The sequence below is a fragment of the Sphaerodactylus townsendi genome, linkage group LG01 (assembly GCF_021028975.2).
Source record: "Sphaerodactylus townsendi isolate TG3544 linkage group LG01, MPM_Stown_v2.3, whole genome shotgun sequence".
NCBI classification, from domain to species: Eukaryota; Metazoa; Chordata; class Lepidosauria; order Squamata; family Sphaerodactylidae; genus Sphaerodactylus; species Sphaerodactylus townsendi.
The window spans coordinates 31,753,050-31,777,823 of NC_059425.1; the positions used below are offsets into that span (position 1 = coordinate 31,753,050).

Sequence of the window (24,774 nt, forward strand, 5' to 3'; positions counted from 1 at the left end):
AAACCCCACCTTTCTCTCCTGTAAGGAGACTCAAGGTGGCTTACAAACTCCTTTCCCTTCCTCTCCCCACAACAGACACCTAGGCTCATTCCGCACATGCAGAATAATGCACTTTCAAACTGCTTTCAATGCTCTTTGAAGCTGTGCAGAACAGCAAAATCCACTTGCAAACAGTTGTGAAAGTGGTTTGAAAATGCATTATTTTGCGTGTGCGGAAGGGGCCCTTGTGAGGTAGGTGGGGAAGAGAGAGTTCAGAGAGAACTGTAACTAGCCCAAGGTCACCCAGCAGGAATGTGGGGAAACAAATCTGGTTCACCTGATAAGCCTCTGCAACTCAGGTGAAGGAGTGGGGAATCAAACACGGTTCTACAGATTAGAATCCACCGGCTCTTAACCAGTACACCATGCTGGTACTTACGGTTGCTCCCCTGGCAGCAAACACAGCAATAAGAGACCATTCATAACAGCACACTGATACCCTGTGGTACATTTCAAGCATTCACAGCATTATGAAGTGTTGACCCACCTTTATGCAACGTTCCCTCTTCAGGAGGTTTCTCTTTCAGATTCTGCCTATCTTCTAATTTTGTCTGTGTAAAAAACCAAAAAAGATTAAACACAAGGCTGCCTTACTGTCTGACCACCAGTCCCCCATAACTCAATGTTATCTACTCTGACTTGATAGCGGCTGTTCAAGATCTCAAACAGAGAAGGGTCTTTCTGAATCCCTTCTACCTTGGATCATGTAGTGAGTAATGTTAGAAATCGAACCTGTCTCCATGCAGTGCACGCACTCTACCACTGAGCCATGGACCTGGCTTTGAATGTCGAAGTAAAGTACCTCAGGGCCTTAGAGGAGAAACAGGCATTTCCCACATGAACTGTCAAGCTGAAATCCCACATGAACAGCACAGAATGTTATTTCATTCAAGCAACGCAGACATGGACCTGCTTTCATTTCCTTCATGGAAAGCAACTGGGACTTTAAAAAAAACAGCAACTACTACAAGAGTTTCAAATGAGGCTTCTTCCTAGAATATCACAGAGAAACCAAGCTAAAATTACCACCACTGCCTGTTAGTTTGGGCTGCCCCTTGAGGCAAAGTGTCTCAGAGGCAAACAATTTGACGGCGTCTAAAGGCCCAACTCATGGATGCTGCCACCATTTGAACGTTCAGAATTTAACATCTTAAATTTTGGAATGTCTTCACCATTGCAATTGTACTTTTAGCAGAAACTTGTTAGATCTTTGGTTGTTGTTTTTATCCTGTTATTTGTTTTATGATGAAAGCCGCCCTAAGCCTGTAAGAGGAAGGATGGCCTACAAAAGTATTAAAGAAAGAAAGAAGGAGGCAGCATGATGGGATGAGGCACTCCTATATGTCCCCTCAGTACCTGTTCAAGTGTCAATACAGCCATGGCATTTTAAAATCACCTCATTAGGCTTTAAAGTGGCATCAGCATCTACAGTTTGGACTCATGGATACCATCATGTCTTGTTTGGCCCTCAATGCCTGTTTACACCGGGAACTTCTTTGCCACAGACAGAATGCTCACGGTATCCGATGTTAACTCAAACATAATTGAGCCAGTTTAGTTCTGAGATCAAGGGATATTTCTACATTTTTAATTAGCATGTCAGTCAACTGCTTTCTCCAGTAATAGAGAAAAGCCTCTAAGATGGTACAAGGCAGGTACATGGTACAGGAGTGAATGCCTTCTTCTCAAGATGGTGCTGCTGTCCAACAAAGCCAGCCTATCTAGGTAACCTGCAACAGTCTATCACTTTTTTTTAAATCCTGCCCTTTCTCCAAGGAGGTCAGAGCTGCATATATAGTTCTTTGCTCCATAATTTTATCTTCTGACACCAACCCTGTGAGGTAGGATTTCATAGGAGTGAATGGCCCAAGGTTACCCATTGAACTTCATGACTGAATGAGATTTGAACACAGACTTCCTATTTTAACCCTCTAACCACTGACTCTCTAATGCCTACCTTTGCCACTACCTTGGATGCATTTCTTTCTCCTGGTATGACTATCCCAAGAGGCTATGTGAAATTGGGGGGGAGGGGGGATTTCCGCTCTGTAATTCTAGAACCATGGCTAATGCTGGAAGATACCTGTTCCAATCACATAGGCTAATCCTACACATTTGTACAGATAAGACACCATGTACTTAAAGCAAGTTGTGTATATCCCACTTTTGCTTTTAAAAGCATCTAAGGCCCCTTCCGCACACGCAAAATAATGCGTTTTCAAACCACTTTCACAACTGTTTGCAAGTGGATTTTGCCATTCCGCACAGCTTCAAAGAGCACTGAAAGCAGTTTCAAAGTGCATTATTCTACATGTGCGGAATGAGCCATAGTTGACATGTTCTTGATCAGAAGGAAAATACTGTTGAGCTTCTGCTGCCACCTAGAGACAGAAAACATTTTAACATTTCTTTCTGAAGAATAAAGGGAAGTATCATTACAGAAGAGTCCAGTTTTGCTGTTGCAGGAACAGGAAGATTGTGGTGGTACCTTGACGAATAACAGATTTTTACAATAGCATACAATTTCATGTACTGGAGCCCACTTTGTCAGATGCATGCATTTAGTGGGGTCCTTATTAGGCTGTATACATTGTTGCCCATTCATAGCCTCACATATGTTGAAGAGCTTCCCACGTGTCTGGCAAAGTGGGCTCTAGTCCACAAAAGAAAGTGCTGGAATGAACACTGTTGGCCTTTAGGGTGCCACAAGAGGTCCAGTTAATTTGAAAACAACACAAAGTGCTGTATTATTTTGACTGGCCTTCAGAAAAGATATTACATGGCTTTTGCTTTTAGAATCTTAGTGAATTACAGCTTTTACTAATGGGCTAGTTATCACTGGAAGGGACAGCAGGCCAAGCACAGGCACTGGGGGAAAGACAGCTGCTTCCCTGCTTTCTATTTGACGCTGCAAGGGATTCTGGGAAATACCACTTGGGCCCTGACTGTGTGAGCCGGCAAAGAGTAGAACAGATTGAAGCTTTCCCTGCTGAGGCTGTCCGCAGTGTCCTTAGCATGTGCTCAGCCATTTTAGAAAGGTTGTGTGAATCAGCCCCTCACAATTAAGTACATTAAACAAATTCCATGGAGATCCCATTACACATCATGAGTAGATAACAAATTTGTAAGAGGCTATGTCAATAATCTAGAATGCCCCCCATAAAAAACAACAATAGTATAATTCCTTTTTATTAGAACCAATCAAACTGTCCCAAGACAGGGAGCAAGCTTTTGAGTCTCCCAGAACTCATCACTAGGCTACATGTAAACTACTCAAACAGGGGGAGGTGGGGGGGATGTTTCCGTGAATGATAGAATAGTCGAAGCCTATAATTTGTAGGCTTCTTGAAATAAATCCAGAAGGCAATGCCAAATTAATTAGATGAGGAAGTGCTATTTACCCCACTGAAGAAACTGGGCTAAATGAATACTAACAGGCTTCATGTAACTTTCGCCAGTGAAGCAGCTGATATCACCCCAGGATGGACCCAAGAACAGTGTATTAGGTAGTTAGGCCCTCTGAGGTGCATGTTAGAAAGTGGGTAGCGGTATTAAATGCCAGCTGAAATTTCTGAATCCTTCACCTGTAGAACTTACTATACTGAGGAGTTCTGATGAAGTTGCATTCTTCTTCAAAGTTCTGGTTGATAATTGCCTTTTTTTCCTGGAAGGAAGAGAGAAAGGCATTTATTTGCCTTTGAATTCCAGGGACTTCATCATCCACCCCATTCCATGTCATTGTACACCTCCCTACAAGCTGACCAGGAAATCACTAGGGATTAACAGCTACCAGGCAAGAGGCTATTTATAAGCCTAGTCTAATGTGACAAAGAGTATCTGGAGTCTCCCAGAAGAGTTCAGACATGTCACTGAATGTAGAATTCGGAAAGGTAGCCATGTTAGGTGGTTGCAGAAAACACAACAATCTTCTGGCACCTTAAAAAGGAATGGATGCAGAGGTGTAGCTAGGGGAAACGGAGCCCAGTGCACAATCTGAGTTTTGCAGGGGGTCCCCCATGTTTGTTTGTGTTTTTTGGTATTTTTAAGTGTTTTTCCAGTTTTTGGCCTGCAGGGGGCCCAGTTTTTAGGCTAGCAGCACCGAAATTTCAGGGTATTTTTAGGATACTCTCCTGATGATACCATCCAGGTTTGGTGAAGGTTGATTCAGGGGGTCCAAAGTTATAGACCCTCAAATGTGTAGCCCCATCTCATATTAGCACCCATTTACAGATTGGTTTTAAAGGAACAAACCAGCAGGTAGATAAGGCATAAACCTGGCAAAGGTACAAAAATTTAAACTGGTGATAACTTCAGAAAGTAGACGGATTTTTCTACAGTGCTTTCAGGCACAAACAGACTTTCACTGACTAACCACTAGGTTGGATCTTTTGTCACACACAGGATTTCACCCACGCCAGCCTGCCCTTTCCGTAGAGTCAGACTAAATTATATAAGGTCTGCTCAGCACCCAAAGACAGGATTAACAATCAAACACTCTCTTCTCACCCAGAGATAGAGCTAAATCGCTCTGCCACACTACCAGGCTGAGCTACCCTTCATTTTGCTCTTTTTCCTGAGCCAGAGCTGAGCTGACTCTGCTGTCTCTCTGAGGCAGAACTCAACTCCCCTTTCTCCTCTGATTCATCCAACATCTCATCCCCCTTCTGGAAGGTGACTGGATGCTGGAGCAGCCCTGCTATGGGTTCCACTCCCAAATCTCCAGGAATTTAACTTAACCCTTGGTAGCATGAAAGGGAAGTGAGATAACCCCCCCACTCACTCCCCCAAGCTACGCATGTGTAACTGCATATGTTTACAACCATTCCATGTTCCCATTTCTTCCCTTCCTCTCTCATATACCTTAATATCAACATTTAATTTATTATTAAATGTGGTTGTTGTGGGCTTTCCAGGCTGTGTGGCCATGGTCTGGTAGGTCTTGTTCCTAACATTTCGCCTGCATCTGCAGAGGGCAACTTCAGAGGTGTATCACAGAGAGAAGTGTGTACTTCTCTCTGTGATACAGCTCTGAAGATGCCAGCCACAGGCTGCATGGCAAAACATTCCAAAGGGAATCAAGAACGGGAATCCGAACCAGCCAGCCAAACTCCTGAAAGCGCACAACATCTCGAAGATTGAAATCTAGCTGTAAGAAGCGGCTTTGGCAGCATATTATTACATTTATTTGCAGGCTGATTTCCTTAGTTAATTCTAAGCAGCTTATAGCAGTACTTACACAGAGATCATAAAATTAATTAAATCAAATAATTAGCTTGAAAATAGCAATCAATGAAACAGAAAAGTGACTGATAACAATTTCATTGCAAATTTGTTCAGGGAGAGCCCTGTTTTTTATGACCCTTGAAAGTTCTGTGTATGTAATTCCATGTGCATTGAAAGTCTATATTCATCATCATAATAAAATCCAGATATTGTTGCCTCTGTTTTTAAATTGGTTTCATTGTGATATTTTATGGTTGCATTTTATAATACTAGAACATAGGTTTGATTTCTGAACAATTCTGTGAATGATGGCATCTACAGTTTTAAAATACTACTATAAAATTCTTTCAAACGTATTTGGCTCTGATGCTGTTTTTGGAAAGCAAAAGAAAATTATGGAGTGGCAGCCTTGAGGAGATCTGTGCCAAAAGGAAATTAAATATCTAATAATGCAATCCAAAGCAGAGTTACAGCCTTCTGTGGCCAGGTATTTCAACGGACTTAGAAGGCTGTAACTTTGCTGAGGATTTCACTGCAGGTATCTACAGTTTCACTGAACAAATCACAAGAATGGAAATGAAGTATCTGAAGTTTATTTATGTGTGTACACAAACACACTCTGTGCCAGGCTACAGGCATATGTCTGTAAGCCATGGAGCCCTTCTAATGTGAGAGCTAATAAATAGTCTTTGATCGTTTCTACACAGTCTAAATATCCCGGGTTGAGCAAGGAAAATATCCCGGTTTGGCCAAGAAGTTTGCATGGTTCCTGGTCCTAAAGCAGCTTTGTCTCACGATATTTCCCTCATCCCGGGATTTTTTAAAATCACCAATTCGGTGATTCTTTTTTTAAAAATCCCATGTTGAACCTGCTCCTGTGTAAACACCATGGGAGCACAAACAGTTTATTTTTCTACCCAGCCACCTGATCTCCCCGCCCCACTCCCCCCCCCCCGATCTCTGCACCTGACGTCATGTCAGTTTTCAACTCAGCTGAGCTGCTGACTGTTGCAGCCTGCCCTTCCCGAAATGCTCCCCCAAGCATGTTTTCTGCTCATGGTATCAATTGGGTGCCATTTCACTTGGGTTAATCAGGAGTGGAGTCCCAACATGTCCCCATTTTCTTTTCTGTAAATGTACTGTTGCTCGGAGCACATAGCTAGGGAGATGTGCACTTTTGGCTGAATGTTAGTGGGCGTATCGGGGGGGGGGAGTGTCTCGTTTTCCACAAAAATATGAGAACGTGAGTGGGATTGTGATGTGATGCTGTGCCCCATTGTTTATTGCTGCCGCTCGCCATAGCCAAGGACCCTATCCACTTTCTGTTTATCCAGAACTGGAATAAAGAGGGGGCTTCGCATCTCAGCTGGCTGTAAGGTGACCAATCAGGCGCTGCTTGGCAGCCTTCTTGTGAGTAGTGACAACGAAAGCCCAAAAAGGACAACAGGCCAGGAAGCGTAGTTTGGCTTGTGAGTGTTAAAGGAAAGGTCGGCCTTAGCGGCTGATGTGGTTTTGAGCAACTGGCGTGCACGGACGATGATGGCTGTCACAAGTGGCAACGCCGCTGTTGGGATCTACAGCAGGAGCTCTGCCAAAGGACCAGGGAGAGGTATCACCTGGAAGGAGGCAGAAACCAGGAACTTGCTCAAGATGTGGGGCAAGCAGGCAGTCCAGCGGGCCCTTACCAAGAGCCATACTCTGAATAAGACAGATTCATATAATAACTTCTTGAACATCTTTTTATTTAAGATACTGAACTTTGCTTTGTTCTGGTTTACTGTTCTCTAGTTCAACAAAGGATGCGTCTGCACATTGCTGCACATTTTGCTATTATGTGCTACAGCAACCATTTGTCACTGGATTGTTATGTTCTTACCAGAAAATCCAGCTGCAAATGATTGCTATAGAGCAGTGATGGTGAACCTTTTTGAGACAGAGTGCCCAAATTGCAACCCAAAACCCACTTATTTATCTCAAAGAAGAGGTGCCAACCGGTACGACACAGAAGACCTGAATGCTGAGATTCTTAGGGGTTAGAAAAAACCATGATTGGCTCACCTCTTCCTTCTTGCTCCACACTGCTCTAGAAAGCAGGGGCCAATCTGCTCTAGCCTCCAGCAAGTCCCGCGCGCACTGCTCTGTGCTTCTCTAGCATCTCTGCCTCCTTTGCACCCCCTCCCCTTGGGCAGCAGCCACCCAGAGCATAGGCACCAGGCCCATCGTGCTCAGTGGCCCAGGCCAGCCTAGATGTGTGTGTGTGTGGGGGGTGATTTTCCGCCCCCCAAATGACAAACTCTGTGTGCGCGTGCCCACAGAGAGGGCTCCGAGTGCCACCTCTGGCACCCGTGCCATAGGTTCGCCATCACTGCTATAGAGTACCAATAGCATAGTATCCACTGACATGTGAGTGTAGCCTCAGACAATGCAGACAATGCTCTGCATTGAGGCATCTATTCCATTGTTCTATTTAATATATTTCTGTCCCACCCTTCCAACAAGTTGCTCAGGGCAGGGCACATCATTCTCCCCTCGCCCATTATATTGTCACAACAAGCCCTGTAAGGAGGGTTAAATTGAGAAAGAATGGTTGATCCAAGCCACCCCAAGAATTTCCTAGCAGAGAAAGGATTTGAACATAGGTCTCTCAAATACTAGTACAAGACCCTAATTGCAAGTCCACTCTGGTTCTCATTCTGAGGGATCACTGAAGGAAACAGGCCTCTAAAAAAAAAAAACTCGCTCAGTGAAATCTGCTTAACTCCTTCCACATTTGCCAGTTTCCCCTCAAATATCTCCTCCCACCCTGATATTGCAAAACAAGCCCTGCACCTTCTGAAGGGGGAGCAGAGAAGCAGCAGAAGGACAATGATGATGACAGGGGCCACAGATCCTAAACTCCCCATAATTGGGGTAGAGAATCCAAGGGGTGTGACAGTCTCATCTCTTGCTGCTAGTGAAGGAGCCATCAGTTCGCAGGGACGTGGATGGAAGTGACGCAAAACTGAAACAAACAAGCAAAAGAGATAATCATATAAAAATACAGGCTAGAGAAAACTTTTAAATCCACACGAACGCATCCTCTCTGTGATTTCACAGGTGAAAATAGTAGAATAGTCAAGTTCCCAGAAGACAATTTTCATATGTAGGGGCAGGAGACAAGATAGCATCCTCTTTCCCAGTGACTCTAATCTATATACCCTCATTTTCATTTCTTGCAGCAAAAGTACATGTATGGGAACCCACCCACCCCCACCCCCACCCCCCACCCCCGGGTTCAAATATGAGTTTGTGCTCCTAAATGTTCAGCTGCAAGATTCATGCACTGCTAACGATTTACAATTCCTGTTCCTTTTTTTGTTTTTCCTCTACTCTTTGCTTATGACCAGATTAGTCACGCAAGCATTACCAAAGTGGGAAGTTAATCTTTATATTAAAGATGTTCACGCATATCTCCTTTAACTTGTGGGATAAAGACAATGTGCCACCCTCACCCTCAAAGACTTAAGTTCTCGAGATTTGAGGAACAAAGAACCAAACACTTACAGCTCACAACAACATTTTTAATGTGCAGACCCTTCAATAATCTCCCCACAAAGGAGACTGAACTGGTACAGTGATGTATTACAGACAGGCACCTGAAAATCAGGATAGACCTTGGAGACTCTTGGAATTGTATGCAAACAGTATATAGCATATGCATTTATTTTGTAAGAACATTTTTATTCAGTTTTCACCAACAGAGGCATGGAAGTATCTTCAAACCCAAGCTTCAAACCCAAATTAAGTATGTGGAACAGTTGGAACAGTTCAGGAGATACTTTTTTTTACAAGTTAACTAAAGAAATAAAAACAGAGAAAAATACAAGAGAAAAATACAACAGAGAAAACAACAAAGTAAACAATACAAAAGGCATTAAACCCCCAAAAGAGAATGTGGACCTAAACTTCACTCACTTACAACACGGCACGGAGTGCAGGGAAATCATAGCACTGGAGCAGGTGAGACACTGTAACACCTTCCTACAGTATCTCCATTGGGATTGGAGACAGAAGGCCTCTAACCTTGGAAAGGAGCAATGACTTAGGGGGTGAACATATGATTGGAACAGAGAAGGGTCCAGGTTCAATTCCTCCCATCTGCAGCAAAAAGGTCTCAAGAACCAGTTGTTTGGAAAGCCCCTTGTCTGCCAAGACTGTGGAGAACTGCTGCCACGAATATCCTGCCACCTCTGCGCTTAAAAACTAACCACTAGAGGGCACATGGTCCTCTCCCAAGAAAAAAGTCAATATTCTGGATGATGGTTGATTTTTCTTTAAAGATGACAGGCAATCACAAACATTGGCTTAGAAGCGCTAACAGAAGCAAGGGGGGTATACATGCAACACATAAATACAGACCGCATTCTTGGGAGCCCATCAATGCTTAACAGAGAAAATTGCATTTATTCTTCCATAAGCTCCAAGCCAGCAAGGCGGGTGGCGCAAAGACCTAGTAAGAAGCCAGTGGAGTCACCCAAGTGGCGTCGTCTATAGACAACAAACAGGATGATCCGGTTTGGGTGAGCCAGAGGGAGAAAGAGCCTTGATATGTTATAATCCCTCCCACTTCTGGCTCGCAGGCAAGCTGTACTTTAAACAGGAAGGAGAGAGCAAAGGAGAAAAGCCTTAAAGAATTTACTGGCTTATTACAACTCCCTTATCACTCCCTCAGTTATCAACATTAACATCCCATGTGTGGATATGCACGCCCATGAGAAGTCAAAACTGGAGGAAAGACCAGCCTGGAGAATATGGTGTCCCAGATACGAGGTATCCCAAAGACATACAGGAACATATCTTTTGAAGAGGAAGAAAAGCTCTGTCACGCTCAAACTCTACCCAAAGGATCGAGGCACAAGGCCTGCATGCTGCCTGCCTACTTCCAACATATCTGCAGCAGAAGACAGTGTTTACATACCAGCTCTAAACCATAAGAGCTGAGGCTCAGGCTGATGGAAAGCTAACCGTGTGTCTCTTGCTTTCCATCAGAAAGGCCAAGGAACAGAGGCGTAGCAAGGGGGGAAAGTGCCCGATGCACTAGTGCATCCTCCACCCCCGTCCTGCCCTGGAATGCCCCCTTCCCACCCCGAAATGCCCCAGCCACGCCCTCGCCATGACCTCGCCACACCCCTACAGGGGTACCCCCCGGTGCATCATGCACCCCCCAGTCCCCTTATAGCTACGTCTCTGCCAAGGAGACACTGTGTTCCATTCGCTACTCCATGGGATCCTTTAAGCTCTGCCTTCCCCCACTTCCCCACAGTTAAAGGTCTATACTGCGCGGCATTCAGTAAAAATCACATCTCTGCACTGGGGTGTGTTTCCACTTGTGTATTCCACAGAAAGGAACACAGCCTGGATAGACCACGATGTTTTTCACCTTGGGACAGACTTGTGTACTTCCCTGTAGTTCCTGCAGCTGTAAATACGGCACAGTGGCAACAGAGCTTCCACACTGCAGGTTTCGCTGATAATTTTTAAAAAAAAAACAGTGATTTCATAGCATTATATATCAATATACTGTTATACTAATATAAACATCGTGTCTGTATTTACAGCCTTCTCTTTTTAAAAAAGTAAGTCTGTAACCTATTTGATTGTGGAGATATACTTTTCCCACATACCTCAGCAAGGAAAGAGGCTAGAGACTAGTTTAGGGGGGTTTTGTTTTTCTTTTTTAAGGGGAAGTTGTGAATTCAGAGAACCTGGTTGAATTTTCATATATTTATATACAGACATAATACACTATTAAATTACTAATTAAAAAAAACTGCACTAGGGAGAAGAAATAGTTACCTTGGGGGATGTGGGTTCCGTGTGGCCACTAGATCCAGGCTTTCCCACCCACATAACAGCCCCCTAAGATTTGTTCTGCTTTTCCTCAGAACTTCAAAACAAAGCAGCTTTGAGAAAAATTGGAGAAAAATCAGGGACACCCCAAAAGGAGCACAAATGTACCACAATGATTTAGGGAAGCAGGAAAAATCCCACTTCCCAACAGCATCAAACCTGGGTTATAATAACCCATTGCGGAAACACACATACACACCACTCCCACACCTGCATCTGTTGCGTGTGCATCTGATGGAGGCCTGTGGCTTGTGATTTGGGAAGCAGAAGGTGGTTAAAAGCTGCTTCTGCAAACAGATTTCCTTAGCTGGACCATGCAAAGAAGGAGGGTACAGCAAGAAAAATGAACACATGTGTCAAGAGGAAGCCAGAGTTGGACACAGCACTTCACTATAGGTACAAACAGCTGAAAACGTGCATTTTATACCATATAACACAACTGACCCTGTTTCCTTACCCAATTGCAAGCTGCAGATGTTAATAACCCTTGATGCTGTATCCAGGGATGAGAGAGAGAGAGAGGTTAATAAGATGAGAGGGAAATGGAAAGAAAAACCTGGAAAGCTAGAGGGGGCATTTTTCCCACTGAAGACTCCATTTTTCATTTTTCCCTAACAGGAAAAAAAATTGGAACTTTTAGGGGGAAAACTGAAAATGTTATCTTTCAGAATGAGTGAGATTCTTCTTAAGACAAGGTTTTACTCAAAACATTTTGTGTAAGACAGTCTACTGCATAGGTTTGTGACAGTTCTTTTGAACACTTATTTATGTACTCCATTTCATTTTCTGAATAAACAATGCAATAAAAGTGGATTGCAGCACTGGAGAACATGTATTATAAAGCAATGTCAGAATAATACGTCCAGTAAACAACACAGTGTGGAGGAGAATGCCTAAAATTTTCACAGACAATTCAAACTACAAACCTATTTCCTTTATAGAATGTGCCCTTCTGGACAATTCTGCTTCACCACATCCTAGTCCCATGGTGGCGAACCTTTGGCACTCCAGATGTTATGGACTACAATTCCCATCAGCCCCTGCCAGAATGGCCAATTGGCAATTCTGGCAGGTGCTGATGGGGATTGTAGTCCATAACATCTGGAGTGCCAAAGGTTCGCCACCACTGTCCTAGTCAGACATATACAATATTTTCAAGGCAGTTCATTGTTTAAATGTGATTAAATTTCTGCACCAACTAAATATTCTGTATGATGATTCCTTCTCAAAATGTCTTCCATTCTCAACTCATACTGAATTTTGATATTTTCACATTTTTCAGACGGTAGATGCACATATGGAGCGCCAGTTCGCAGTTCTCTCCAGTATTTTGTATACTCCACTCTAAGCCCACTGAAGCATTTACATTCTTAAATTTATTCATTAGGCCAAATGGTACTTACCTACATATACTAATTCATAATTTAAGTTTTAGGTTGATAAAGGGGTAACATCATTTACAGCCCTACCCAAAGGGGGTGGGGGACATATCTGCTGCTGCAAGTGTGGGGCTGCCCGAGTGGATTTGCCTGGGTAGGAGGGATCTGTTGGCAGGCAGCCACTGTGGCCCTCCACGGCAGTCAAACACAGTGCAGGGCACCATGCCAGTGTTCCTGCACCCCGGCTGCCAGCATAGCAGGGGGAGGCCTCCAGAGGCATGACCAGGGGAGGAGTTAATGCTAGTCATCTTCCACCCAGTCATTGCCTCAACAACGCCGGAACCCGGGGTTTTGGACTTATGCCTTTTTGGAGGCATAAGTCCATCAAGTTCATTGGGGGCTTTCTGGCAACAGGAAGGCTTTTATGTATTTGTTGGCTCCCCACACCACCAGAAAGCCTTCTTGGGAACGGGGGGGCGGGGGGGGGGCAGGCAGCGGGACCATGGCACCGCATCTGAGTGTCCTGCTCATTGGATGGGGCTACCCAGGTTGATAAGCAAGTATTGCATTTATTTCATTTCCTGCCTTGAACCATGAGAAAAAGTGAGATATAAATAAAAACTGTTAATCAATTGGCTGCTGTGGGTTTTCAAGGCTGTGCGGCTATGGGCTGGTAGTTTTTGCACCATGAGATGTGATTCTCTCCACGGACTTGCCAACCATATATGTGGGCAGAATGTTAGGAGCAAAAACTACCAGACCACAACCACACAGCCCAGAAAGCCCATAACAGCCAGTTGATTCTAGCCGTGAAAGCCTTTGACACTCTCCCTCCGGCCATCAGGGCTCTGCGGGACCTTGGACAGTTCCACAGGGCCTGTACAACAGAGTTGTTCCACCAGGTTTTTGGGGAGCCTAATCGCTGATTGCCTCCCCTGCTAACCCCCCCCCCCCCCCCAACCATCATAACTGGTTGTCGCTGTATTGCGGCCAGTCCCCTCCCGGGGGATAGAATGTGCCATCTGATGTTGGGTTTCTTTATTTTGTTTTGATGTGGTATTTAATTATTTTAACTATTTTGGTTTTAATTGTTCTATTTATTATATCTTTTTAATAGTTTTATCTTCTCTACACCACCCACCGCCCTTTGGAGGCGGGTGGTATAACAAACCTAATAAACAAGTAAATAAACTAATATATTTTTTAAAAAAAATCTGGGAGAAAAGCACTTTTTCTGTGATTCAGAATGTCTAGAAATGTACTTTTCTTTTCATCTGGTCTGGGGCTGCAGATTCCCCCTTGACCTTGTGATTCATCCTCTGGAAGTATAAATGAGGGATTATGTAAAAAAAAAGACAATCAGCTGGCTCTAACCCTTGCCCACACAAACAATCAGAGAGGAGTGTGCGCTCTTTTCTAGCAACTAGGTTGCAATTGAATGTTAAGCCCTACCTCAAAGGCTTATAATTACTTTAAATTATCTCACTAACATTACATTGAACCTTCTGAAGGAGAGATCCTTTCCCCTGCTGCTCGACTGTATTGTGGGCATTAATAAAGACGGACGGAAATTAGAGGAGGTGAAATTACCTTGTCTAACTGCAGGACCTGGAGACAAATTGCTAAATAGCAAACAGAGATTACAATTATCTGTGACTATTTTATCACCTTCAGGCTAGTTCTAACTTTGTTTCTGCGACATTTGAACATCCCACCCAGCTCTGCCTTGAATGAATACCAGCTGCCTTCCTTTGCTGCCAGAGCCACTTTTTAAAAGTTGGGGGCCTTCCCATACGCTAGAAAAAGAAGGAAAATGTGCCATCAAATTGCAACCAAGTCATAGTGACCATAGCTATGGCGTATTCAAGGCAAGACAGCAGTGGAGGTAGAAGAGAAGAGTTTGGATTTATATCCCCCCTTTCTCTCCTGCAGGAGACTCAAAGGGGCTTACAATCTCCTTGCCCTTCCCCCCTCACAACAAACACCCTGCGAGGTGGGTGGGGCTGAGAGAGCTCCGAGAAGCTGTGACTAGCCCAAGGTCACCCAGCTGGTGTGTGTGGGAGTGTACAGGCTAACCTGAATTCCCCAGATAAGCCTCCTCAGCTCAGGTGGCAGAGCTGGGAATCAAACCCAGTTCCTCCAGATTAGATACACGAGCTCTTAACCTCCTACGCCACTGCTGCTCCTCTAGTTTGCCACTGCCTTCCTCTAGGTAGCAACCCTGGTCTTCCTTGATGGTCTCCCATCCAAATACTGACCACGGCTGGCTTCTGTGTTGCAACCCTGGTATTTCTTGGTGGACTCCCATGCAAATATGGACCAGGCCTGACCCTGCTTGGTTTCTAAGGTCTGACAAGATGGAGCTAGGTTGGACAGATTTAAGGAGGAGAAGTCAATCTATGGCTACCAATCTTGATCCTCCTTGATCTGAGATTGCAAATGCCTTAGCAGACCAGGTGCTTGGGAGCAGCAGCAGCAGAAGGCCATTGCTTTCACATCCTGCATGTGAGCACCCAAAGGCACCTGGTGGGTCACTGTGAGTAGCAGAGTCACTGGCGTAATGCCCATTGGGCAAGGTGGGCAGCTGCCCAGGGCATCACCTTGTGGGGGGCATCAAAATGCTGGGTTCGTTTTTGGGTATTTTTTAGTGGTTTTCCATTTTTGGCCTGCAGGGGACGCAGTTTTTAGGCTAGTGGCACCAAAATTTCAGCGTATCATCAGGAGACTGCCCTTATGCTACCCCCCAAGTTTGGTGAGGTTTGGTTCAAGGAGTCCAAAGTTATGGACTCCCAAAGGGGTGCCCCTATCCCCCATTGTTTCCAATGGGAGCTAATAGGAGATGGGGGCTACAGTTTTGAGGGTCCTGAACCAAACTGCACCAAACTTGGGGGTAATCATTAGGGAAGACTCCTGATGAGATTCTGAAAAGGAGACTGTGCCTTGTAATAGCCTGCAATCCCCTTATTGACAGGGCCGGTAGAATTTCATCGTAGAATTCTTAAGAATTTCGATGTTCTTGCAGGAGGCATTTTGGACAAGTTAATTGCAATTTCAGGTTATCATCTGAAGACTGTCACATACACTAGGGTTTGGTGCAGTTTAATTCAGGGTTCTAAAGTTATGGACCCTCAAAAGGGTAGCCCCCCATCTCCTTAGCAAATAATGTGGGATGATACCCCCCTGAGGATCCATAACTTTGGACCTCCCTGAACCAAACTGCACCTACAAACTTTGGAGGTACCATATGACAGTTTCCAGATGATAATTCCCTGAAATTTTGGTGCCGATACATCCAAAACTGCGCCCCCCTTCAGGAACATCCTGGTGAAATTTGCCCAAGAATCTTTTGTTCTGCATTGAGTTTCTGTATTGCTGTCCATGGCAGTTGGTATTGGGTGGGGACATTTCTGAAGGCACAGTCTCAAAACTTTCAGCTCATCAGGAGACTGTCTCTGATGATACCAGGTTTATGCAGTTTGGTTCAGGGGCCAAAGTTATGACCCTCAAACTGTAGCCCCATCTCCTATTAGCTCCCATGGGAAACAATGGGATGGGCATCACCTTGGGAGTCCATAACTTTGGACTCCTTGAACCAAACCTCACCAAACTTGGGGAGTAGCATAAGGACAGTCTCCTGATGATATGCTGAAATTTTGGTGCTGATATGTCTAAAAACTTCACTCCCTGTAGGCACCAATGTCCTGGTGCAAAAAAAAAAATTGGTCGTGGTGGAGTGGTCGCCCGGGGAGGGGGGGGGGCATCCAACTCAGGTTTTGCCCAGGGCTACAGTTTGCCCAGGGCTGCCTCGTTATGCCCCTGAGCAGAGTGCTGGACTAGATGGACTCTAGTCTGATCCATCAGGCTCTTTCTTATGTTCTTATGTTCTATTGCAGGGGTAGGGAACCTGCGGCTCTCCAGATGTTCAGGAACTACAATTCCCATCAGCCCCTACCAGCATGGCCAATTGGCCATGCTGACAGAGGCTGATGGGAATTGTAGTTCCTGAACATCTGGAGAGCCGCAGGTTCCCTACCCCTGTTCTATTGAGTTCCCAAGTTATAACAAGCTGAGGCTAATTAGGAAGCTGGCTTGGAGCTTTATCGCTAAATTGACATTGATTGAAGTTCAGATTCAGACTTCATAACTGTGGTTTGGTCAAACTGTTCTCGCATTAAGACAAGTGACGCTGGAGGATATCAAGCAAGAGAGTAGCAGAAGCCCTTCCTAGGAGGAACACCATACAAAACCAAGGGATTCTTACAGAAGCCACCCCATAGACCTGCAGCCCATGCGACCGGAACCCAATCAGCTGAGCCACAGATAGAAGGCCTTTTATAGCTGCAGTCAGAGGGGGAGGGAATTTCCTTGGGATGTGGTGAGCACAGGGAGGGGAGGCAAAACCTGCAGCAAGGAGGGGGCAGTCTTGGGTTTCTATTTAAAAGCCACCCCTATCAGAAGTGTACAGTATCTTTTGTGAAGCAAGTCTCCCCACACAACAAAAACATGTGTTGTTTTGGGCACACCACGGCCCTTTTTGCCCAAATCTTTTAAAAACATGGGCAGGAAAGCAAACACTTCCTCCATGGAGTTCTGCATTACTCCCCCCCCCCCCCCCCCAGCCCCATTACATTCAAAAAATGTTTTATTTCCAGCCTGGAGATGTTTTATTTGGAAACCTTTTTATAACGACTCTTTTGTGTAAAATGTCTTTCCTCACCGTGCGGGTGTATTTAAAACATTTTGCCTTTCGAGCTGCATTTTCCACACATCTGTGCCATCCCTGAACTTCCCCCTCGGGGTCATTTTATTGTATCCCTGAGTTCACTGCATGGGCAGACAACTCCTTCTCTAAATCCCATGTTGGGGATCTGAATAACAGTTCCACTTCATTTTCTTCGGCAAAAATATGAATCAAAATATAAACACATTTCGAGGACTACAATCTCTCGTCTTTCCCAGAGTTCAGCAAAGTTCAGCATCTCATAGGGATTACAACCGGACTTCGGGTCTGATACTGCCCGCAGCAAGAGTGTCACCAGGGCAGGGCAAGCCAGGGTTTGATGCCCTGGGTCTGGGTGCCAGGCAGCCCCAAACCTGCCCCCCACCCTGCCACAAGCCCTGCTCTCCCACTGTTGAACTGCTCCTCCGTGTGGAGTTTGGGAGCAGGGGTACAGGTCAAAGCTGGGCTCAGGGGCAGCATTCAACTGTATGTCCCACATCCAAACTCCACATGGAGTTTGGGGGGGGGTGGTGGTGGTGGGGGGATGGCACAAGAAGGCTGGGCTCAGCCAGGTCTAGCTATAAACTGCAAGCTTCAGAAGTAGAGTCTGCAGTTTAAAGCTAGGCCTGGCAGACTCTAGCCTTTAACTGTGCCTCCTGCAACTCCACCGTGGAGTTGGGAGGGATGGGAGTGTAGTTCAACTCTTGGCCTGGGAGCCATCTTTAAAAGATATGCCCCTGACCAGCAAAGCCCATTCAAATCACTGACTCCTCCTTCAAGTTACACTTTTGTGTACATACATGCTAAAGTTATGAGGGGTTTGGGCTAGGGAGGTCTCCAGTCTATGTAGCCTGGCAGCTGGCATACAGGTCGTTCCTTTCCCTAGGTGGCTGGTGGAGGTGGAAGTGATTGGCAGGTAGGAAACAGGAGGCTGAATAGCCTGGGGACCCAACCAATCATGTCCCTGCCCGTAGGATTGCCAACCTCCAGGTAGGAGGCTGGAGATCTCTCAGAATTACAAGTGGTCTCCAGACAGCAGAGATCACTTCTTCTGGAGAAAATGGCTGCTTTGGGGGTGGAGTCTTTATTATTATCCTTCCCCACCCCAGGTTCCATTCACAAAATTTCCCCATTCTTCCCAACCTAGGTTTCTACCAATACCTTGGTCAGGTGGAGTTTGTGGGGAGGGAGCCAGCAGTATAAAGCTGGACCTGGTCAGACCGAGTGCTCAGTTTGATGCTGATAAAGTAAGTAAATAAATAAATTCTCTTGAAAATTTGCAGGTGCTTCTTTAAGGTTCAAGAGCAGAGTCAATAGCAAGGGGACAACTGAGCATCAGTGAGCCCCAACGCACATGAAAACATCAGTTGGTACCAAGAACCAAGCTCAAAAGGGCAATGGAAAAAAAACTAGCCCTTTTGATAACTTACAAATGAAATACAAGTTTTCTCTCCCACACACACCCAAGGATGGAATGGCGCAATCTCTTAATTTCAGTAAAACCCACTTGGAACAGCAAACATTCTGCACAATTTTCTTTAAAAAACCATTTTTAAGTCTAAACTGTGATTTTTAAATTAAATACCAAGTTTGTGGTATTGTGGTGTGAGGGAGCCCCAGCAAACAATACTTGAATTTGAATTCTCAAAGGATTTCAGGGCTAGAAACAACTGGCTGTTGTGGTTTCTCCGGGCTGTGAAGCCATGGTCTGGTAGTTTTTGCTCCTAATATTTTGCCTGCATCTGTGGAAGCAAATGTTAGGAGCACAAATGACTAGACCACAGCCATACAGCCTGGAAAACCAACAACAGACAATACCTGAATTAACTATAGTTCTGTCCCACCCAGAAATTAAACTGTGGTTGATTATATTTGCATATTTTATTGTTACACAACAGTTTCCTCCTTAAAGAATAAGACTGCAGTCCTAACAGCACTTTCCTGAGAACATAAAACAAGTTTTGCTTAGGAGTTCCTGCTTAGGATTACTTCCGAAGGCTCTTTTGACATTTTATTTATTTATTAAATAAACATCCCAACTTTCCCCCAATGGAGATCCAAGGTGGCTTGCATCATTCTCCTAGCCTTCGTTTTTGTCTTCAAAGATTAGACTGGGAGAGAGTGAGTGGCCCAAGATTGGCCAAGAACTTTCCTTGGAAAAGGAGGAAATGTAACCCCTCACAGATACCAGTCCCACACTCCAACCACTACACCACGCTGGCTCATGTTCAGCAAGTACGCGCAGGCAGGGTAGGCACGTTAGGACTGTGCCCTTTTGTCCTGCTCTAGACTCTTGTCTGGCCTTCTGAAAAGATCCTGTACACTTAGCATCTTATCAGGACACCAGATGACCCTGTGGGAGTTGGAAGTAGACGACAGACATAAACCATGAGGAGCCAAATATATGTTAACATACAATAAAGGCTTGCAGTTTTCTAAATTCACTAAGATTGGCGTGGATTCTTCCTTAGCCATGCTGTAGCTGCTCAGCAAGCAGAAATTCAAACAAGTGTAGAAGAAGAATAAGAGTTTGGATTTATAGCCCACCTTTCTCTCCTGTAAGGAGACTCAAGGTGGCTTACAAGCTCCTTTCCCTTCCTCTCCCCAGAACAGACACCTTGTGAGGTATGTGGGGCTGAGAGAGTTCCGAAGAACTGTGACTAGCTCAAGGTCACCCAGCAGGAGTGTAGCAGTGCGGAAACACATCTGGTTCACCAGATATGCCTCCCTCACTCAGGTGGATGAGTGGGGAATCAAACCCAGTTCTCCAGATTAGAATCCACCTGCTCTTAACCACTACACCACACTGGCTCTCCAATCTCTACATTTCCATGCTGGCTGAAGAGGTAACCCAGATTCAGACATTTGGTTTTGTACCTAGCTAAGAAGTCAGTAGGATAAAGTTGCCCACATTCTGACTGAATGAGTCATAATATCCTGTAAGCATAACAATAGTAGTGCATAATGAAGTGCATAATGAAGTTAATAATGCAACATTAATTTGCTATCACAAGATGCAGTGATGACCACTGCCTTAAGTGTATTTAAAAATATTCAACAAATACACAATCAGATTTATCAGTGGCTGTCCCAAAACTTCCTAGTTCAGAGGAAGTATACCTGTAAATAACAAATGGTAGAGCACGATCAAGGATCTGCAACTGATGGCTCAGTATGGAACCAAATATAGCTTTTAAAAGTAAAAAAATAAAATCTTTCAAGTTAAGGTCTATTGGAAGGTTAGGTAAAATACTAAAATATCCAGTAACATTGAAACATAGAGTTGGGAGGAATCTCAAGGGTCATCTAGTCCAACCCCCTGCACAACGCAGGAAATTCACAACTGTGTCCCCCCTCACTCACCCAGTGACCGCTGCTCTATCCCCAGAAAACCTCCAGAATCGCTAGCCAATCTGGCCTGGAGAAAAAATTCCTTCCTGACCCCAAAGTGGTGATCAGCATGACTCTGGACATATCAGAAAGGGCCATGAGATCAGGGAACCGACTCATCCCTTCTTGACTTCCTCTTCATGATCTGTGTACATTAAGGGGCATGGCAGGCAATGATTTTATGGGATTTTACAGAATGGGAAATGAAAGAGGTGAACAGCTTCCTGTAATCCAAGTGTGAACCATGTTCATATTGATGCCAGTATGCTAAAAGTCACCCTGGCAAGTTCCTGTGTATATTCATTACTTATTGTGAGACTTCGTGGATGTTGCTTCCTAACAAGGGACTTGCAACAACCACAGTTTGGGCTGCAGAAATTATTAATCAACATATCACTTGGTATTATCAGCAATATTACATTATACAGTTTCAGTCATGCAAACAGGCTTTCTTACACTGGCTAGTTGTTGATTTCTTGCTCTTTGGTGTTGTTTGGCTATCCCCTAACTCATGATCTAGTTGGGATATTCTCACCAACACCTAGCCGGCCTCTAGGGAATAGAATCTCGCAGGTGGTTGCAAATTGCAGTAGTACTCTGCAACGTGCACGCCAGACAAAACAGAAAAAAGCTGCTGCAGTTTGTCAAGAACTGGAGCCATAAAGCAGGAGAGCAGGTAGAGTGCCTACTCAATATAAACCCTCGAAGGATCCACAGCGGAGGTTGCTGGGTGAAAAAAAGCTACAGCAGCAGAAGAACCACATCTGGAAAACCAAAGCATCTCACCACACACTTGAATCTCTAGGGGATCCACAGAGGCGGTGGGAGAAAAGCTACAGCAGAGGAATCACATCTGGGAAATCAAAGCATGTCACCACCCACCTGAATCTCTCAGGGGAGGCCAAGACTGAAATCTCATTCATTCCAATCTGAAGACACTCTCCAGGCAGATAAGGAAACATAACAGCCGGCACCACTCACCACATAGAAGGAGAGAGATCCTTCAGGCTACCGGGTTTCTTTCCAGGGGCTGCCTCCTCAGCCAGTTAGATATAATAGCAAAGGAAGCGTCCTCCTCCCAAAGGGTAGAGCGTTCAGAGCACTCTGCTACAAGCTCTAAGCAGAGGCGTGTGCAGCAGCTACTTCTGCCTGCTCAGCCCGGCTGATACTTCCTGGTTGAGTCTAACTCTAAGCAGATTTCAGATCCACCTTTCTCCAGGTAGGTTTTTTTTAAAAAAAAGAGCCCATGGCTGAACTTTCCTGTGCTGTAGGTAGGAGAAATGAGCCTCTGCAAAGGAAACCAAGCCCTTTCAAAGGCATAAATAAAGACTGATCCTAAGTATGCCTGCTTGGCCAACAGTTACACAGAAGTCCCTTCTAATGTTCATATTGAGTTAGACAACAGGCTACTGATGCCAATCTCCAGGTGGGACCTGTGGATCCCCTGGACTTACAGCTCATCTCTAGGCTATAGAGACCAGTTGCCCTGGGGAAAATGGATGCTTTGGGGGGTGGATTCTGTGGCATTGACCCTACAGGGGTCCTTGACCTCCCCAGGCTCCCTCTTCAACTCTTCAGGAGTTTCCCAATCTGGATCTGGTGATCCTACTCCCACATCCCCTGCCAGTGGCCAGGAGGAACCTGGCAACCCTAGACCATGCTTATCTGGAACACTTTTGAGTTTTAAAATGTCACATTATATTTCTTGCATGTTATACCCTTTTAACCCTTCTTACTCAGACTTGGCAGCCAAGATCATCTGGGGAAGGCTATCTTTCCATCCCGTCTGCACATCTGGTAGGGACCCTGGGGGAGAGTCTCCTCAGCGGTGGCACCCAAGCTTTGGAACACTGTACCTACAGAAGCCCATTGTGCTCCTTCCTTGTTCTCCTTTTGTTGCCAGGTGGTCTTTTACATTTTAGCAAGTGGCGTTTTACGTTTTATACGTATATTTTAGTGATTTTTTTAAAAAATGACATGGTGCGATTTTGTTTTGGGTGTAGTGTTCTTGATTTTATTGAAATTTATTATTGTACTAGCATTAAAGCCTGCTGTAGGGAAATACAGTGGGCCTAGATAGGGCAGCGGGGGGGGGGGAGGGTTGAGGGCAGGTAGCACTTGCTGGGGGGGAAGCAGGGAGGGCTTGCTGGGGCATGGTGGGGATGGCTTGCTGGGCGTGGGGGTAAGGGAAGGAGGGAGGGCTTGCTGGGGTGGGGGAGAGTGGCGAGGGGGGGCTAGGGGTGGGGGAGGGTAGCAAGGGGTGGAGATCGGTGGGGGGGCTAGGGGTAGGGGAGGGGGGCTAGGGGTGGGGAGGAGTGTTGGGAAGGTGGCAAGGGGTAGGGAGGGGTGGAGGGAGGGTGGCAAGGTAAGGCTTGGGGTGGAGGGGAAGGGTCAAATTTGGATGGTTAGTGTGGTAGGCAGGGAGGGGGAGGGGGGTCCGCAGAGGTGCTTCAAGGGCCCAGGCTGGGTTTTCGGGGTGGAAGGGAGGTGGGGAGTGGTGAGCGTGGGCCACGGAGGTGGGAAGGGAGGGCAGAGAGGGCTGGAGATTTGGGCTGAAATCCTATTTAGCCATAAAACACTTTTATGGGAAACGTTTGGCCTTAAACACCATGGAACAATGATTCGGTCAATTCTTTTAAAAAGCCAGACAATTGACTGCTTTAAAATGATCTGAAATCAATGTCCGCCTTGATCTCATTACTGCCAATCCCAATGATGCTGCATCCAAAGGTAAATACTGTATGGCTGTGCATTGAACACATTATACTGGGTGTGAGTTTGTAATTACATCATGTTTGCTGATGGCATTATAATATGCTTAGCTATACCCAAATAAACAGTGATCAGTTTCGTGTTCTTTGTAACATGGCATGAAGGACGAGGAGTGTTGATAATGTAACTTTATTTATTAGCTGAACATAGAGGCAACACACCCATGAAACTATCAGACCAAGTCAGACTGGTATAAGGAAACCTCAGAAGGGGCTGAGGAAGCAGGTGCAGAGGGCCCTGCCAGGCATCTTGAACACCTGAGCAAAAGAGAAACTTCTGTCAATTGCGGCTTGTCGTACAAGGCTGGGAACAGCTGCACCCACTAAAACTCCCCAGACTTTGCACCCATCAAGGCTCCGTTCTTCTTTGGTCACTTTAGTTTGAGCCCTGATGGACCTCACCATCCAGTCCAACTTTCTGCTTCCAACAGAGGCTAACCAGAGGCCTCCAAGGAACCCATATGCATTGCATGGCAGTAACAGCCACAAATAGATCCTGCGAGCACACAAAGTGTACCGAATATACCTGTACATAGCTAAGGTGTAGACAAGGATGCCCGGTCATGCCTGGCAACTTGTGGAGGTCCAGGGGGCAGGGTCATGGGGGTGGCCTCCATAGGCAACTACATTATGCCATTTCTTGGGAAGAAATGAAGGTAACATCAGTCCGCCCAGGAATCACCAGAAACTCTATGGTTTTACCAGGGTTTCCATTGATTCCTATAAAGAACTAGGCTATCCTCGCAAGTGACCTTGCACCAAAAAGTCTAGGTTTTACCACAGAATTTCACGCAATTCCTAGAAAGAAGTGACATCACTTCCTGGAAGTAACATCCCACTGGCACAAAAAGCCATTTTGTTTTTTTCTCCAGCCAGTTGCTGGTGTGCCAAAAGGCAACAGCCGCTGGGGGCAGAAGATCCCCTGCCTCCAGCAGGCATATGGCAACCCTGCTGTAGGGAAATTACCCCAGTCATTACATCCCCCACCTTGCAACTTCAGCCTCCTTGTATTGATGATCAGAAAATTCTCATCTTTACTAACATCGATAGCACACTGAGCTGATACCAAATTAGACATTCCCACTCGTTATTTTCTGTTCCCATCAGTATAGGCGTGGTTCCACACCAGCTGGTTAGTCTAGTATTTCCATTATTTGTTCATTCAGTTTTAATACCCGATACGGGTCTGTTATTGGCAACCGGCTGCGTTCCAATGTTTTCTGTGTTATTTTACAGCCTTCTTTTTCAGGAAGGGCTTAAGTCAGCGGTTCTCAACCTGTGGGTCGCGACCCCTTTGGGGGTCAAACGACCCTTCCGCAGGGGTCGCCTAAGACCATCGGAAAATGGTCTTTTTATATTTTAT

At 45.4% G+C, this 24,774-nt stretch overlaps 1 protein-coding gene across 2 annotated transcripts in view; it reads right to left on the reverse strand.

The window, feature by feature from the left end:
• The window catches only part of LOC125444516, a 52,445-nt gene extending 30,689 nt beyond the window's left edge, over positions 1-21,756 (reverse strand). Inside the window, exons 1-4 of one of the 2 annotated variants that reach the window (XM_048516992.1) lie at positions 21,622-21,756; positions 8,092-8,263; positions 3,637-3,703; positions 527-590 (exon numbers count right to left, since the gene is read on the reverse strand). In XM_048516992.1, coding sequence (XP_048372949.1) covers positions 527-590; positions 3,637-3,703; positions 8,092-8,228 — 268 coding nt within the window. In that variant the 5' untranslated portion in view covers positions 8,229-8,263; positions 21,622-21,756. Of the gene's footprint in view, positions 1-526; positions 591-3,636; positions 3,704-8,091; positions 8,264-21,522 lie in introns of both variants that reach the window. The other variant, XM_048516984.1, reaches the window with a different exon arrangement.
• Between the last annotated feature and the right edge of the window lie 3,018 nt (positions 21,757-24,774).